Here is a 16,409-nt window from a genome sequence, read left to right as displayed (position 1 = left end):
GGATGTAACCTGATTAATGTCAATTCATGTTAGATATTACAGGCAGGGAGCACATGCGTTCACAGGAGAGCTGAACAGGAATTTCACACCTCACATTTTGTCCATTTAGTTAAGACAAGGCGAGGAAACAGGAAATGTGGAGGTTTTTATTGCACAGTGTAAAGCAGTAAATAACGCTTCGTTATCGATTTATCGTTTAGTCCATGAAATGTTAAACAGCTGTGAAAGAACACTCATCAAAACCCAAGATGATGATTTTATATGTCTTTTTTTATCCAAACAAAAGTCCAAAAATCAAAGATATTCCATTTACAATCATATATGACAAAGAAAGGCAGCAAATTTTCTCATCTGAGAAGCTTGAACTATGTTATAATATCTTATTTTAGCTTGTAAATTGTTATTTTTTCTAATCCAAGATTGTCTTGTTAAGCACCATTTGCATGTCATTATCAAACTTAATTGAGCTCAATTAAAACAGCAAATAAAACAGCTTTGAGAACTTTTATTTTAAATTTGTGCAGGTTCATGCATTGTTTTAAGTTTTTATAGCTACTTTTAATTTTCATAGTGGCTTGATGTGCCTTATTGGCAGATCTTTTATTTGACACTATCAAATTTTTCTTAACAAAACATTATTTTTCTTACTTGTAGGCGAGTTTTTGCAGTGCAGAATACATTTTCAGCTCACCTGTCCTACTTATATCCAAGCCAGGTTACTGCTGACCTGAATTTCCGAGAGCAAGAGATTGAGCGTAGCTACATTTCAGCAGCACGTGTGCATTCGTGGATAAGGAGACTTTTAGCCTTGACTGTGATAGTGCGGCTAAATAGAGGTTTCACAACTGGTGGGAACACATGAGGCTTTGTGGAGTCTTTTAACCTAGAATATTCTAGTAACACATGTAGACGCTATTTCGAGGTGGTGAGTCTTCAGCACCACAGAGGACGTTCACAGTCAGTGTTTTACAGATAACCAGTGGATAACGCTTTCACACACACACACACACGCGTTGCTGACCGCTGAGTGACTGGTTCATCCGCAGCCGGTCAGGGAGGCTGATGTTCACTGGCCTCTCCTCTCGCTGTCTGTTTAATAATTCAGCACACCTGAGCAGAAACACATTTGCCCTATCAGCTCCTGTTTGGCCAGCAGAGCGTGGAGATGGCGTTACAAGCTCCCAGTCTGCCTCCCTCACTGTCATTAGCCTCCTCTCCCTCCACCCCTCCCTCCCTCCACCTCACCTGCTCCACTTCATGTCTCTGTTTCTGCCTAATAAAACTGAAAGTGTGCACACACCTCTCCTTCCTCCTCTTCCTCTCTTCTCTTCTCCCCTGCTCTTTTGTTTCCTCCTCTCCTCTTTTCTCCTGCGGTTTCCACTCCTCTGTTCTTTTGTTTCCTTCTGTCTTCTTCATCCTCTCCTCTCCTGCCATTTCCTCTCCTGCTTCTTCCTTTCCTTTCCTTTCCTTTCCTTTCCTTTCCTTTCCTTTCCTTTCCTTTCCTTTCCCCTCCTCTCCTCTCCTTCTGTTCCTCTCCTCTTTCTTCCTCTCCTTCCTGTTCTCCCCTCCCTCTCCTAAGTCTCCCCACCTCTTCTGCTCCTTATCTCATCTGTTTCTTCCATTCCTTCTTCTTCTCTCTTCTTTCTTCCTCTCCTCCTTCTCCTCTGCTCTCTGCCCCTCTCCTTTCCTATTTCCTCCTCTCCTTGCCTCTCATCTCCTTCCTTCTCTCCCTCCTGCATATTCCTCTATCACTTGTTAATCTCCTCTCTTTTCCTTTTGTTCCCTCCTCCTCTTCTCTCTTGTTCCCCTGCTCCTCTTCTTCTTACCAACCATACAGAGAAATCCAACAAGAATGCCTTACATATAATGTGTTACTTTGATGTACAACATTTGACTAATGAATTAATTATAATATGTATTGAAAAAGTTTCGATGGAGGTCTATTGTCCCACTGTAGAAAATGATGTTGAATTCGATGATGTGATCCTACAGTAATCTTTGCATGTTGCCATCAGCTGGCCTCGACACAACTAATAAACATTGCACCACAGAACCAGAGGTATTTTTTGATGTGCTGTAGATTGTGGTCCTGCTGGAGAGCATAAAAAAATCCTGTAAGAAGCGATTTATAAGATGACACTTGTTTTGCCAGCCTAAGCAGGTTGGCAGGGCGTCCCAGAGCCTGAGGGCCTGGACGTTTCCTTTCCTCTCTCCTTTCAGATGAATGAAGTATCCCCACGTTCCTCCCCCTACACCTCTTTCCTCTTTCATTTTCTGTCCCCTGCAGCTAGCCAAGGATATGGAGTTGCTTTCACCTTCCCTTTTTGACTCTTCTCTTCTCCAAACTCTAACATCTAGCACAGAGAGCTACCTTTGCTGGCCTCAGACACTGAGGAGGTGTCAGGAGCATTGAAATAACGCTGTGGGGGTATGAGAGAAGAGACGGGAAGAATTGATCAATACAGCATGTGCTAAAGAATATACAGAATGAAATTACAGTCTTCAAAGTAGAAGTAGTAAATAGATTTTAGGGAGGAAGTAGGAAAGCGAGGTTGTCATGACCTGTCTGAGTGTTTTATGATCTGCCACCTCTGTGGTTAAGGTTTGGTTAAGTTATGGCTGCTAAAAGTCAAAGGGTAAGGTCAGGAAACCATTGCTGTCAAGGTGAAAACAAACAGTTTAGGTGAGGTGTAGAATTTAGTTGATGAAGACTGATTTCCTTTAATGCCCTGACATGCTGTTTGGATATTGTACCAGTGAGCCTCGGAGCTCAGTGGATCCTGTGCAGTGGTGGAAAGTAACTAAGTGCATTTACTCAAGTCCTGTACTTGAATACAATTTTGAGGTACTTGAAACTTTTTCAAGTATTTCCATTTACTGCTACTGTATACTTCTACTCTACTACAATTCAGGGCAAATTGTACTTTTTACTCCACTGCATTTTTTGATAACTTAAGTTATCAGATTCTGAGTAATAATACCAAAAACTTTGATGCTAAAATTTTTTGCTTCAACTCAAGTAAAATTTTAATGCAGGACTTTTGTGTTTCTACACTGTGCTATTACTACTTTTCCTTTGGTAGAAGATCTGAGTGCTTCCTTTGAATAAAGTGCTCCTGATGGATTTAGAGGCTGGACAGACACAGCCTGGTGAGAGGCTAGTGGTAAGTGGTCGGGCCGCAGGAGGCAGTGAATCTGAAGTAGGTGCCGCGGCAGATGTATTGAAAGGTCCTGCTGTGCGTCTAACACACCTGAGCCATCCATTCAGTGGGTCGACTGCGCTTCCCAGGGGGTCGGGGGGCAGCTGTTCCTTCCTAGTTCAGTGGTGCCACGCTGGCCTACCTGTGGCTCTGCGGCAGTCAGTGTTGCCTTTGCTCGCGGTGGCCCGCTCTCCGGGGAAATCATCACTCTGCTGGCTCCAAGCCCATTAAACAGACATTCATTCTGCCTGTGTGTGTGTCTATCAGAGCAGATGCTGGTCGGGACCGCAGTCCCCATCCACAAATGAACAAATGAAACACCAATTGAACGAAAATAGAAAAGCAGCATTTTCATTAAACGGCCAGCCTTTTTCTCCCATTGGGTCATTGATTGAATGCATGCGCAAGCGTTTCATCTGTTTTAGGCTATTTCTCAATATGAAATCGTTAGAAGAATTCATTAGTTCGGCAGAGTTTTCGTTTTGGTGGCTGTTTACCAAACCCACAGAGGTGTTTTATCATGTTCAGGTTCTCAGATTCAGCGTAAGCCCTCTCATTATCTATTATCTGTGTCTGTACATCTTATGTAACACCCAGGATTTCTAGCAAACACCATGTTTCAAAGCCCGCCTATTGTTGAATCTGGATTATAATTTAACACTCAGCTGTGAGCTGCTGCAGACACTCATACAGCGGCCAACATACGAGGTCTGCTTGATTGTGGTTCTCCATTGTGTGGGAGAGCAGGCGGGGAAAATGACATTTTGCAGTCTGGAGAGGGTTGTTGCCTACTTTCGTTATGTTGCTCTCCTGTGGAGTGTTTTGGGGCATAAACACCTTTTTTGTTGTAATACTGAACAGTATTTACACACCTTTTAGGGCAGATTAGTATAATCTGTCATCATTATTTTCCGTTGCTCTATGCTTTTTAACCAGCTTTCCTCTAAGTCTACAGAAACATATGAATATTATTTATTTTTTCATCTTTTTTGACAAACTATTCTGCCAAGATGCTATCTTTTTTGGATGCCGCCATCTAGCCTTAATGTGCTATTTGAATTTACAAAGCCATACTTTTTTTTCCTTATCTATTTTTGATACAATCAGCAGTCTAGGAAGTTGCTATCATGGTTGCAACTATTCGTCAGACAACTCTCTTTTCTGTTTTGATCTCTTTGAAGTGACTACTGCAAAGGATTTGGCCGAATAAAACAGGCTGTAAAATATGTGTTCACCTTTTTGACTTCAAACGCCACAAAATAAAGTCTGAAGTTTTAGAAATCAGTTTTAATTAGAATCATCCACCTTGAAAGGACTTTTCTCTTTTACCCTCTTGAGGGTGTTAAGCCTGTTATTGTGTACTACAGTATGTAAATGCACACAGGTTTTCTTCTAATAACTCACTTGTTATTACACACTGACCTCAGACCACTTTGTGCTGCAGCAGCAGTTTTGGGTCTAACAACAAAGTGCTGATGGTGGGGGTACCTTTCTACCTGCAGCACCAGCCTGCTAATGTACATTACACACCAAGTCCCTGAAGGACCTGTCAGTGGAAACTCAGTCTTTTTAATTACAGCGTTGCTACTGGGTGGTCTGGGAGTCATGAAAAGAAAAGAACTTAGAGGTGAAAAGAGGCACCGTTGTGTTTTGTCAGTTTTCAAAAGAGCTGACTGTTTTAGTAAAATGATTTTACACCTTCGATTGTCAAACTAACCTCAGATTAAGTGAGGAAATACGGCCTGATAGTGATACTTCATGTGGCAGCATGGGTGCGCAGAGAGCAAAAATATTCCACTAAATGTAAACATTGCTTAGATAATACAAATGTAGTTTTAAAGGTAGAATCCCATTCACGGTTTCAGTATTCAAAAAAAAAAAAAACTTTATTAAGACCCTTGACTATGAGATGATGAACAACCCTGTCTGCCACACACTGAAGGGCACAGTCAAAGCGAGTCACAATCTGATTTGCATAGCTTAGACAACAGACAAACTGTGCAAATCATTATCATATAGTGGGGGAGGTGACAGAGATGGATGAGGTTTGTTCTCCCGTGGAGGCCATGATGTGGATCTTTGATTAAAGCTCGGTGGGGCCGAAGGTTGAGAGATTCCCCGCTGCGAGGATTAAGTTGTAGAACAGGCATGGTGGTAGGTTTCATGTCGGCTCTTCAGAGAAGAGACTATGCACGCATGTGGCAAATGCACTGTCACCAAAAAAAGAAAAAATGCAGCTGACACTTTAGCAGAACATTAAAACTACAATAACAACAGGGATGAGATAATTATTAGCTGTATGGGAAACCAAGAGGCCGTTTATGGTGTTATTAGAGCTGTTATTTTTACATGTGATGAATGATAACTTCAACCTGTAAACTGAATCTGGCCAGAGGGGAGGGTCCAGTGTTTGTCCTTTTTGGCTGCTCCCAGCACCAGTACCATAACAATACCAACACACATCAAAATCCATGCGACAGCTGGCTTGACCAGGTTTTTTTGTGTGCATATGACGGCTCACTTGACTGCAGTTATCCTTACTAACTAGGTTCCTTACATGCTCACTAATAACTTATTTGAAGAGTTGGGTCTCTGGGACTGACAGCGTGTGTTAAGGACATGGATAGACTACCTTATCAGGGTTAACTTCAGTGTTTCAGCTTTAGACAAATATGTGCAGAGGTGTAACATTCATGGATGGAGTTTGTTTTGGTGTGATTTGCCAGCTAAAAATGTCTGACAAAGAGCGTTGCTGCTCAGCAAGGATTTTACTCGCCACCTTGACAATGTTGCCCAGTTATCCTCAAATTTTCATACCGACAAATAACTGAGAAGGTCAGGGCTTATTCTATGATGGAACTTTCAGTCAACATTAAAAACTTTTAACCTAAAGTTAAAGGTTCCCTGTGGAATTTTTGACCACTAGCAGCACTGTGGAGAAACGTTTTTCTATGTAGGCCTCGATTTAGTTTGCTTTTGTGTGTGCACATGAGGACTCATGCACCTGCACGCAGGTGACGTGACACACATTCCTGCCATTGGTTTCATGTGGTCTTCATGACCAACAGGTGGCAGTAATGGACCAGGAAATGCAGAAATTCACGAACAAAGGCAGGGAAGAAGAACACTGCCTATGTGTTAGCATAGATGTAAACAATGCAGGTTTCAAACATTTAAGAGAAGTCTGTTTTGCAAATGTTTCATTAGGAAAGGAATGCATTTAACGAATTTGATTACAGTGCAGATCTTGGTAAGATGTAAAAATGTGGATTATAAGGTGTGTGCTTTATAATTAACCCCTTGACGCCTGAATTTATTTAGAATTATATTAAAAAAATACCATTACATTGTAACAACAACTCAACGGATGTAATTTGCACAAACATTAGAGGAATGCATGCAGGATTCGGCCGCAATGTGGATTAAAGCAGTATGATGCAAATTTGCGACAATCGGCGTTAAGGGGTTAAGCTAAGGTGCGAAAATAGAGCACTACATTTTATTTAAAATTGTAATTTATGTCTGGTGCCTGATGCATTCTCCTTTTTTATCGCTCTTTTTATCTCAGAAGGTGCAGAACATATGTACATGATAAGTTGCCTGCATACATAATGATGTGACACAATTTGTGATGCAGTTTATGTGCACATAACAGATATGATATTATATGATCCATGGTTTGATATATGATTTGGCATGATATGATATGATATGATATGATATGATATGATATGATATGACGTGATATTATATAATATGATATGATGTGATATGATTTGACATGTTTATAAGCCATTTTCTGCTCTTCCGGGTTTCCAAAGTGATATGCTCGCTAATTACAGTTCCAAGTGTGAGCTCTTGCTCTGTTGTTTATCTAAAGGAAATTAGAAGATAATTATATTTGCGAGACCTGTTTGGACTTGCTCTGTCTGTGCTTCTCTCTCCTGCTCTTGCTCTCTCGTCTCCTCTCTGCAAACAGTGCATTATTAATGCTGGAAAGCGAGCCTCTCCAAACAAATCACATACTGTAGCTTCACACACAATATTATTCATTTGATGTCAGCCACTTGTCAGGATGATTTGATTAAAAGTCTGGTTTATGAATTCAGCATCTGCTGTCGCTTCCCACTGCAGGGCTTTTTTATGAAATCCTCCATCTTGTGTAGTGTCCATCCTTTTACAGGAAGATTTAATAACCACTTTTGAGGAATTGTATTAGTAGCCATCACTGATAACCAAGCCTTTTTTAAGATACTTCCCAAAGCACATCATTATTTATTTCATGATGCATTTTGGAGACTCAAGACAAAAGAAAGTGAATGATCTTGATAGATATGAGAGTTTCAAGAGTCTGATAATGATATATTTGTCAAGAGTCTTTTTTCACATGCTGTAAACAAAGACTGAAAACAAAGGAGCCCTTAAACTTGGTTGTTAGAGAGCAGTCGTCTTCTTCACTGCCTTTGTTGACTCACTGTTAAGTTTCCTGGCGTGTGGCCAGCAACTTGATTAGTGGGAGAGCCTTTGATTGAGCACGTGTGTTGAAAACCACCCGTGAACTCATTGGCTGTGTCCAGAACTGGTCGTTTGTTCACTCATTCACTACTGTACTATATAATTCTTCTGCCATAATTAGTAGCAACATTAGTTAACGTGAATTTTTACTAAGATAACATTGTCAGAAGCGTCTCTTATAAAACTGTCCTATCATTTTAAAATCCAAAACAGGCAAATACAATGTGATTAAACAGAAAAGGGGTTATAACACTTATTGCCAGCAGGTGACACAAGCGTTAGAAGCTATTACTTCCTTGCCTACAGATGGTGCATTCGGCTCATCTATATTTGTAGTTGTGAACTGCTGCTGCTGTTAATTATCTCAAACTGCTGGCTGTGCATCAGGATGATTATTGGCTGGGCCTGTTCTTGGATGTTTTGCATCAATAATATCACGTGTTCTTGTTTGGGGAAAGGTTATTTGATTGAGGGATAGGGCCCCACGGTTTTATATCGAGCCAATTTATCTGATTTGTGTTGGATTTTTATCCATCTGAGACACGATTCAAATAATCTGAAGATATGTGATTTTCAGCTCAGCAGGATATATGTTTGGTAGACATACCAACTAGTGAATAACACAGATTATTATCCTTATTTTGCTCAAATGCTTGAGATGAATTATTGTTGCCCTGATACATTTTGTTTCCAATCTGAGGAATATGCACCTTTTTGTAATATCTGTATTGTAAAATCTTGTCCAACAGCTAATCAGCCTTCTACTCATCCTGCTTGTCTGCTTTTTAAGTGTAAGAGATGCAGCGCAGGAGGTTCGTGTTATCTGTGATGCAATGATGTGACAGTTAAGGTCTGCACTCTCACTTGGTAAAATGGGTCATGGCTGGATATCGGTATAATTACCCTTCATTGGCCAAGCTGTCCTTGAGCAGGAAATGAATATTTCTCCATTATGTACAGGGTCAGCTGATGCGTCCTTCAGATTTAATACATGCCATCACGGTGGTGTAGACACACCCACACAGGCACATGCACACACATTCATATACCGTACACAAACAAATAGGTGCATACACACACACACACACACACACACACACACACACACACACACACACACAAGAACATCCTAAAAACCTTCAGGAAAAGAAACCTGCAATTAATCAATCTGAAGTGCCACAAAATACATCTTCAGTGTCAGTAATTGCCTTGAATGGAACGGCCTTGAAACTGATTCTCGCTCTGTATAAGGACGTAGAGAGCAGCTCTCTCTTTGTCCACTGATCCACACCAGGGACAGCACTGCAGCAAAAACAACTCGAACAAATCCACTGCAAGGAGCCTGTAAAGAAATAACATAATAATCCATCCATCCATTGAAGAGATTGGTCCCCTGGCTGCCTCCTGATCTCAAAGTTTTCTTTGTTTGCAGGACTTGAAGTAATTATTGTTCCGGGAATCAACAAAGGATTTACAGAAGGCAATGGGGGAAATCCTTAAATTAGAAAACGGCGATTAAAAGGTGCAATTTGGCAAAGATGGAACAGCTGAGCCTTTTAACTTTTAAATACTTGCAAGGTTAAAATGCATGTTAAGCTAACACTAACAAGCAACAGTGAGAGAAACAAAGAATCTGTTAACACTGACATAATGGAAAACATGGTTACAATAAATAAAAATGAACACAGCCAGTAATGTGGCAACAGCAGCTATTTCAAGTGAAAGCACCATATGACAATTACAAATTGGGCCTTTGAAAGTAACAATCTGTGAAGGCCTACAAGTAAATGTCTGTTTTGCCTTAATGGCAGCATGACCATCTGTAGTGTCTTTTCTTTGTATTCTGTTTTATGTGCGTGACCCTCGGAGAAAAAAAGACGCCACACAGAAACTATAGCAAATTTGCACGCTGTGACTTCCAGCATGCACGGCTGCTGTGGTGACTTTCATTGATTCGCAGAGTGAAGCAGGAGTCACTCCGCGAGTGCTGCACATCTGGCGTGTCAGGCAAATAAGTATGTGATACTTAGCTAAGCGTTTACCTCCTGTTGTCTGATGGCTGTCTGAGATTCAAAATTAAACTGAATCTTCATCATTAAACTCCTCAAAATTGCAGGAAGAACGGTGCCACAGTGCAGGCCAAATTACAATCATGATCACTTAAAATGTTGCAAATAAAGCTCATTAATTAACCTCATTGGTCCACAAGTTTGAATGACATCTCCCCTCATCCTCCTGCAGGCCCCCCAGCTCGGCACTCTGATGGGCGTCTATCTGCCGTGCATCCAGAACATCTTCGGAGTGATCCTCTTCCTCAGGATGACCTGGTTGGTGGGAATCGGAGGAGTCATTGGGACTTTCGTCATTGTCTTCATGTGCTGTGCCACAGTGAGTGTGTTACCTACTTTTCTTTTCGCCCGTCGGTCGCAGCACTCTGTGATGGGGGGGGGGCAGCAGGCTGACCTGGTTTATCCTGAAATCAGACGCTCGCACATTTCGAAAGTGTCATTACAGAGTGACCTTAAACTGGAGAGAGGTATATAACAGCGTACATGGCAGCAGAGCAGGTAATGAGCTGTGCCGTAGTAAAAGATACCAGATGCTCAGATTAAAGAATCTAAGGAGCTGCTGGGACTAGATGAAGAGCGTTGGGTAGTTCACCATCTATACCACAGCCGTCTTTTAATAATGTGACTGGCCATTGTGGACAATGCTGCAAATCAAAGAGCAGCATTTTTATCTGACTTTTGCATGAATGTGATTAAGTACCTTGATTTTTTAGATATTTAACCAGAAGATTTTCTGTATCATGAAGTATATGCAGGTATATATGCTTGTATAAAATGACAGATGACACCCCGTCCCTCCTGGGATGATCGGCCATAATTTTCATCTCTCCCACCTCCTTCGTGGAGTTTGTGGAAAAAGCACCCGAACACAAAGCCGCCCCCCCAGATTAGTCTGTTCAGCCTCTTCCTGTCTGAAGCTGAGATTTTACTGTCCTACAAACCACTGCTAAGACTCATAAACCGTCTCTCAGAGTCTCTAAATGGAAACTGGAAATAATTATTTGCCTCTTCAGTAGACATGGCTAACTCTGGCTCCTCTGTAGTGTCTTTTTTCTTTGTTACATTGGCAACACTTTATATTGCACACAGTCTTTAACCCTGCATTATTAATTCAGTACAATCAGTAAATTTAATTCCAAACAATTCACACTGAATAGATTTTCTATGTTTTTGTTACTGTCAACAAATCTCATGACAAGATCAAAACCAGCAGTGATATAATCTGTTTGTTGCCACAAACTCATTTATTCCCACTGAAGATGAAAATCTGAGAAATTGGTCACTACTTTTTTTTTTTTTTTTAAAGCAGAGTAATTTCCTAAAGCATCTGGCACTTTGCTTCTCAGCAAACACTACTACTTTATTTATGATGTATCTTGTTGCTCTTCCTACTTGTTTTATATATAGCACTTTATGAAATACTTTTTTAAGTGTGTCACATCAAATAGGCACATTCTGGGTGAAGGCCTCTTCTGTGCAAACTGAAGCACAAGCCTTTAATTTCACTCCTGCAGTTTATGGACCAAATATGGTGTCACCCTTGTCTCTCATTGAACACTCTAATTGCCTCTCTGCCAGTCTGGGAAGATGATTGGCCTGAAGCCACATGACCCAGCCCAGCTTTGCCCATTGGCTGATATGTGTGTGGATGTATATGATTGGTTTTATTTTATATATTTCTTTACCTTTTTGATTTTTTTTCTGCTTGTACCCTTTTTAAATGTTATTGGGGACTATATTCAGCTGCTAGTGAGTGTTTACGACAGCAGGATGGCGTATGTGGGGTCGCCTCAGAATACACTTCAGTGGCCATTTTCATAATAATGAAGGTAATGAAGGAACACGTCACCCAGTGCAACAGTGCGGCTCAGTAATGTGTTTTGTGGACACCAGTGGAGTTCTACGGCACAGAGGAGTAAGCTCCATCTGGCTTTGACTACATAGACAATATTTGTTACAAGGATCATTTCATTGTTGCTTTATGTCTTTTGATGTGACCTGTTGACAACGAGAAAAAGGGACTATCACCTGACACATCACACCTGAAACATCCATACATATACACACACACACAGTCACAAAACATGTGGTTTAAAACCTTGTTAGCATCAGCAACAGAATTTGCAGAACATCAATCATACTGTTTTCTACCTTATATTTTAAATGTACATTTGTGCATAATTTTTCCTCATCACTGTTTGAGATGTGGACTAACACTGCAGCCTCTTGGCAGAATAACATACTCATAGTTCAGAGTGTTATTTGGGAAATAATTTTACTTTTTAAGTGGTAATATTGACCCTTGAAACCCAACAAAGCCTTGTTAAGGCAGCATTTCAAAGGAAGAAGCTTTCGTGTCTTATTTTAGTCAGTTTGATCATACTGGCCATTGGTGGAGTATGATGTTGCTGTAACTGCAGTCGTGTGACATTAACCATGAAGGCTACCAAACAAGGTTCTCTTCGAGGTACGCAGATAGAGGGAAGCGGACTGTCTTTCATCGCAATAGTTGTGTTTTAAAGATTCATCATTCAAGCGCACTGAATCCGTAAAAAGAACAAAATGGATGATGACACACTGTGATATTCTGTGGTTCCCATTAATGTTAGTGCCACAGAGCTGTCATGTGTCAGAGTGACTCTGGTGTTGGACTAACACTGTGGCCTTGAGACTCGAATTACAAAAGACAGTGTCCCACAGGATTGGCAGCGCCGCTGTCATTGAGCTGAGTGGCTGCTACGAGCTGATTGTGTTTGACTTGTTTGTTGCATTTGATTGTCAGGGAACATATAATGCGGCTCCTCGCTGAATGCTCTACATCGTACCTATTCGGGAGAAAGGAGTTATTATGTGTGTTTATGCTGTCGCACAGGGCAGTTTAGCTCAAACCGCGTGGTCTGTCAGCCTGTCAGGCTTGCGTATCCTTTCTCTGGTTTGCAGTGTGCGTTGTGGCAGGACTGTATGTTGGCATGTCTGTGTGTTTGTGCAGCCTAGATTCTCCTCCAGCACAGAGTGTATTTATAGAACAACCCCCTCAAATCCCAACCATTGCAAAGTTGCCTGCACAGACACACAAGCAATATGCTTCCCAATCATGTTTCTCTGTGACAGTGTATAGAGGGCTTTGAAACAGCGTGCTGAAGGAGAGCGGTGTGTGTGTTTTAATGGTTTTGTATTGATTGTTGTTCTCAGTTTGAAAACTGGTATGACACGTAATTGCAGGATATGCATTGAGAATGTAGAAACAATCATTTTAAGTTCAAGTTTAATCGTTGGTATATTTATTTTCTAAAAGAGGAGATATTCTTTGGATGCTTCAGAGAAATTACGGTACTAAAAAAAGCATTTAAAAAATTGTATAGTGTTTAAAAAAAAAGCCTTTAAGATCAAAGCTGGTTCAGACTCGGTGGGAAGTCATGCAAACGCACGCAAAAAAAGAAACTGCGACATGTCTTCTGCCTGCTCGCACACTAAAACATCTTTACATGTCATATACTGGTACATGTACATACATTCTGTTCCTCCTTCCTTCTCACGATCATTTTTTCTCACCATTTCCATTTTTCTCTCTCTCTCTCTCCCTCACACACACACACACACACACACACACACACACACACACACACACACACACACACGCGTATTTCTTATCAGTCACACCATGCTCATTGCAGAGCCCCGGGGCGATAAGCCTGAGCGTGAACGGTGTGTGAGAAACCCCCACCTCTCTCCTCCTGAGCTCCTTACATAACACATAACCACCCAGCCCTCCAGTGGTTGCCAGCAACACACCACATGAGCGTGTGTGTGTTTGTGCGTGTGTGTGTAAAATACATGAATACAGCGATCCTCATCTTAGCGAAATCCACAGGACTTGAAGTGGGAAGGAATCACGCGTGCTGTACAGCTTGATAATATCCAGCGTGACCCCATGTTTTATTCACATGAACGCATGATGGGATTTCACTGACGGAGCACTTTTCATTAGATGCTCAATCACAACAGCACATATCCGTCCAACACGCCGTTACTTTTCCGTCATGCAGCATTTTGACAGAACATTAACGAGCCGCCGAAACCGCAAACATTCTGGAATCGTTATTACGCGAGGAATGTGCCTCCGTGCGGAACAGCTCTGACACCTTATACCATTATCCATAAAATTAAACACACAAGCATTTGAGACGCCGTCCTCCGAGCCGGTGTGCTCAAACATGTGCTGCACGTGTGTATTTTTAGCCCAGATAATGAATGCAGCCTTGTCACCAAGCTAAAATGAGGTTTAATATTCTAGATGGAAAGTCATCTGTTGTTTGGCCCTCCTCATTACTTCCAGGTCTTGAATCCAAATGCTGCGAGGGGAAGGGTGGTCTGCCCTCTGTCGTGACTCATTTAAATGCTAAGGATGCTTTTCTCCCTTCATCCCTTTCATTTTTTACTCTCATCTCATTCACCTCCTCAATTTCTCCAACCCTTTTTTCATTCTACTGTCTCATTATTTCCCGTCTCTTCTCCTCTTTTGCTTCCTCTGCCTCTCTCTCCATCTCTTTCCACCTACCATCTAATTTTGGTCCTGCTTCGCCAACCAACCCCCCCCACACACACACGCACGCACGCACACACACACGCACACACACACGCACACACACACAGCTGCATCTCATCCTCCTGTGCTCAGTCCTCAGTCTCGATCACTGATGTCCGTCTGGAAGTAAAAATCACCTCCATCCCCTTCACCTGACACTTTTGCCTTCTACACTATACCATCCACAGGGATTTCAAGTGATAAACAGCACAGTGAAAATAGACTTCTACTGTACCATTGTGTGTGAATTGATGAAGTTGTACTATTCTGCATTTGTGTAATGAAGCATGCTAATGAAGCACGCTCTCAGGGCAGCGCAGAAACTTCGTTCCTGTCAAAACCAATTTCTGCTCAACTGCCGAGGTCGACAAAAGGCCAAATCAGAGTTTGTCTGTAGCTTTGGGAAGAAACAGACCTAAAGTGTCCTATGCAGTCGCTGTCACCGTATCAGTGAGCAGACTTTTCTTAAAAACGAACATTAGCTTCTTCATCAAATACTTTCCTCAGGCTTTGCCAGTAATCATGATGGCTTAGCAATTATTCAGGTTTCGCTAGCATTCACTCTGCCTTTGACGGAAATCGGCCCTTTTGTCTGATATGTAAGCTGTCTGCTATTGTACCTCATATGAAGAAGACAGATGGCGAGGCGGCATAATCTGACGTTTTCTACTGGCACACTTGGAGGCCAGAGGGTGTGTGGGTGCATGTGAGTTCTGAGGTACAGGCACTGACTCCAGGCTTCATGGAGAAAGATAGTGTTAGCAAGCCGGAGCGCAGCGTATACTCAAGGAACTCTCAAGTCTTAACAGTTTTAGGTTACCTGAACTGCCTGAAAGTGGGGCGATAAAAACAGGCCACAGGCTCTGGGTCAGTGGGAAAAAAAGATGCTGCACATCCTGCAGAGCACTGCTGCCTCCAGCGCCAGTCCACCAATCACACGCTGATTCACACATGAGGTCGTCAGGTGATGTAGTTGGACTTCTTAGCTGTCACTCAGCTGACCGGGGAAAAAAATAAGAGACAGAAAGATAAAAAAAAAATTATTTTTTTTTAATCTACATATCTGCTCCTGAGGACACATCCTTCACATTTGCAGCAAATCAAAGTGTGACCTTCTGAGATCTGTGCAAACTTTGCAGGACGCTTAAAGTGATCGTCTGTGTTTGTGACAGCAGCTGATTGATGACATTTGTTAATGTCTCTGTCTGCAGTGATGCCCGGAGGGTCATGTGCAATAAAAGTAGGACACTGCTAAAAGTAAAGGTAAAGTGACCAAAAAAAAAGAGTGTTGAAAAATGACAGACAGACCATCAGGAATTAACCAGAGGATAGAGGTGAAATTACCTGTGTCACCAGAGACTAAACTGCTTGAGTGAATTTTGAAAGGTCACATTTGGTGCTGTGTTATGTCTGGAGCTTGTCATGATCCGGACAAAAAATGTCTGGTAGACACTGTTAACAATGAAAGAACTGATAAAAGCCAAATCTATCTAATAAAAGGGATAAATTGACCGTTCTCTCGGCCTCACGCCCTGAGTTAAAGCTGCTACACCTGTCAGTCTTTTTTCTCACAGCACATAGGCAGTTAACATTAATAATAGCGGCAGATTTACCTCTTCAAATTCCTTGTAAGTTTTGATTTCAGATGGAGGTCGACAGAAGCAGACACTGCCGGCTGGAATAACAAGGGTTGATAAACTAACATCATCTGTAGTTATCTAGCTCCAAGCTTATTCGTATAAAAATCTGTGATCAGCTGATTTGTTTTGAAATGAGAAGCCTGTAAAAAGGCCTTAAATATGCACTTGATGGCCTCATAAATGATGCTATGCTAAAACACTAGAGCCTCATCACCAGCTGATGCTCAATGTAGAAACACTGAAATAAAGGAGCAGCATCGTTTTTGTACTGCAGGCAGAGAGATAATGGACCCTACACACAATACAGTATGATAGGGGAAAATGTAAAATTAGCTCTAGCATACCTTGTTTGAATACTTTCTATAGAAACTAACAAAATAATGTAGTTGGCTAATGATAT

General features: G+C 41.6%; 1 protein-coding gene across 2 annotated transcripts in view; it reads left to right on the top strand.

Moving 5' to 3' along the window:
* slc12a5a (solute carrier family 12 member 5a) overlaps positions 1-16,409 on the top strand; it is a 148,648-nt gene that overhangs the window by 110,825 nt on the left and 21,414 nt on the right. For both annotated transcript variants that reach the window (XM_041947868.1, XM_041947861.1), the window contains exon 4: positions 9,957-10,103. In XM_041947868.1, coding sequence (XP_041803802.1) covers positions 9,957-10,103 — 147 coding nt within the window. The remainder of the gene's footprint in view (positions 1-9,956; positions 10,104-16,409) is intronic.

The sequence above is a fragment of the Chelmon rostratus genome, chromosome 2 (assembly GCF_017976325.1).
Source record: "Chelmon rostratus isolate fCheRos1 chromosome 2, fCheRos1.pri, whole genome shotgun sequence".
In the NCBI taxonomy this organism is placed as follows: Eukaryota; Metazoa; Chordata; class Actinopteri; order Chaetodontiformes; family Chaetodontidae; genus Chelmon; species Chelmon rostratus.
Note: the sequence above shows the minus strand (reverse complement) of the source record. Positions and strands in the feature narration are given on the sequence as shown.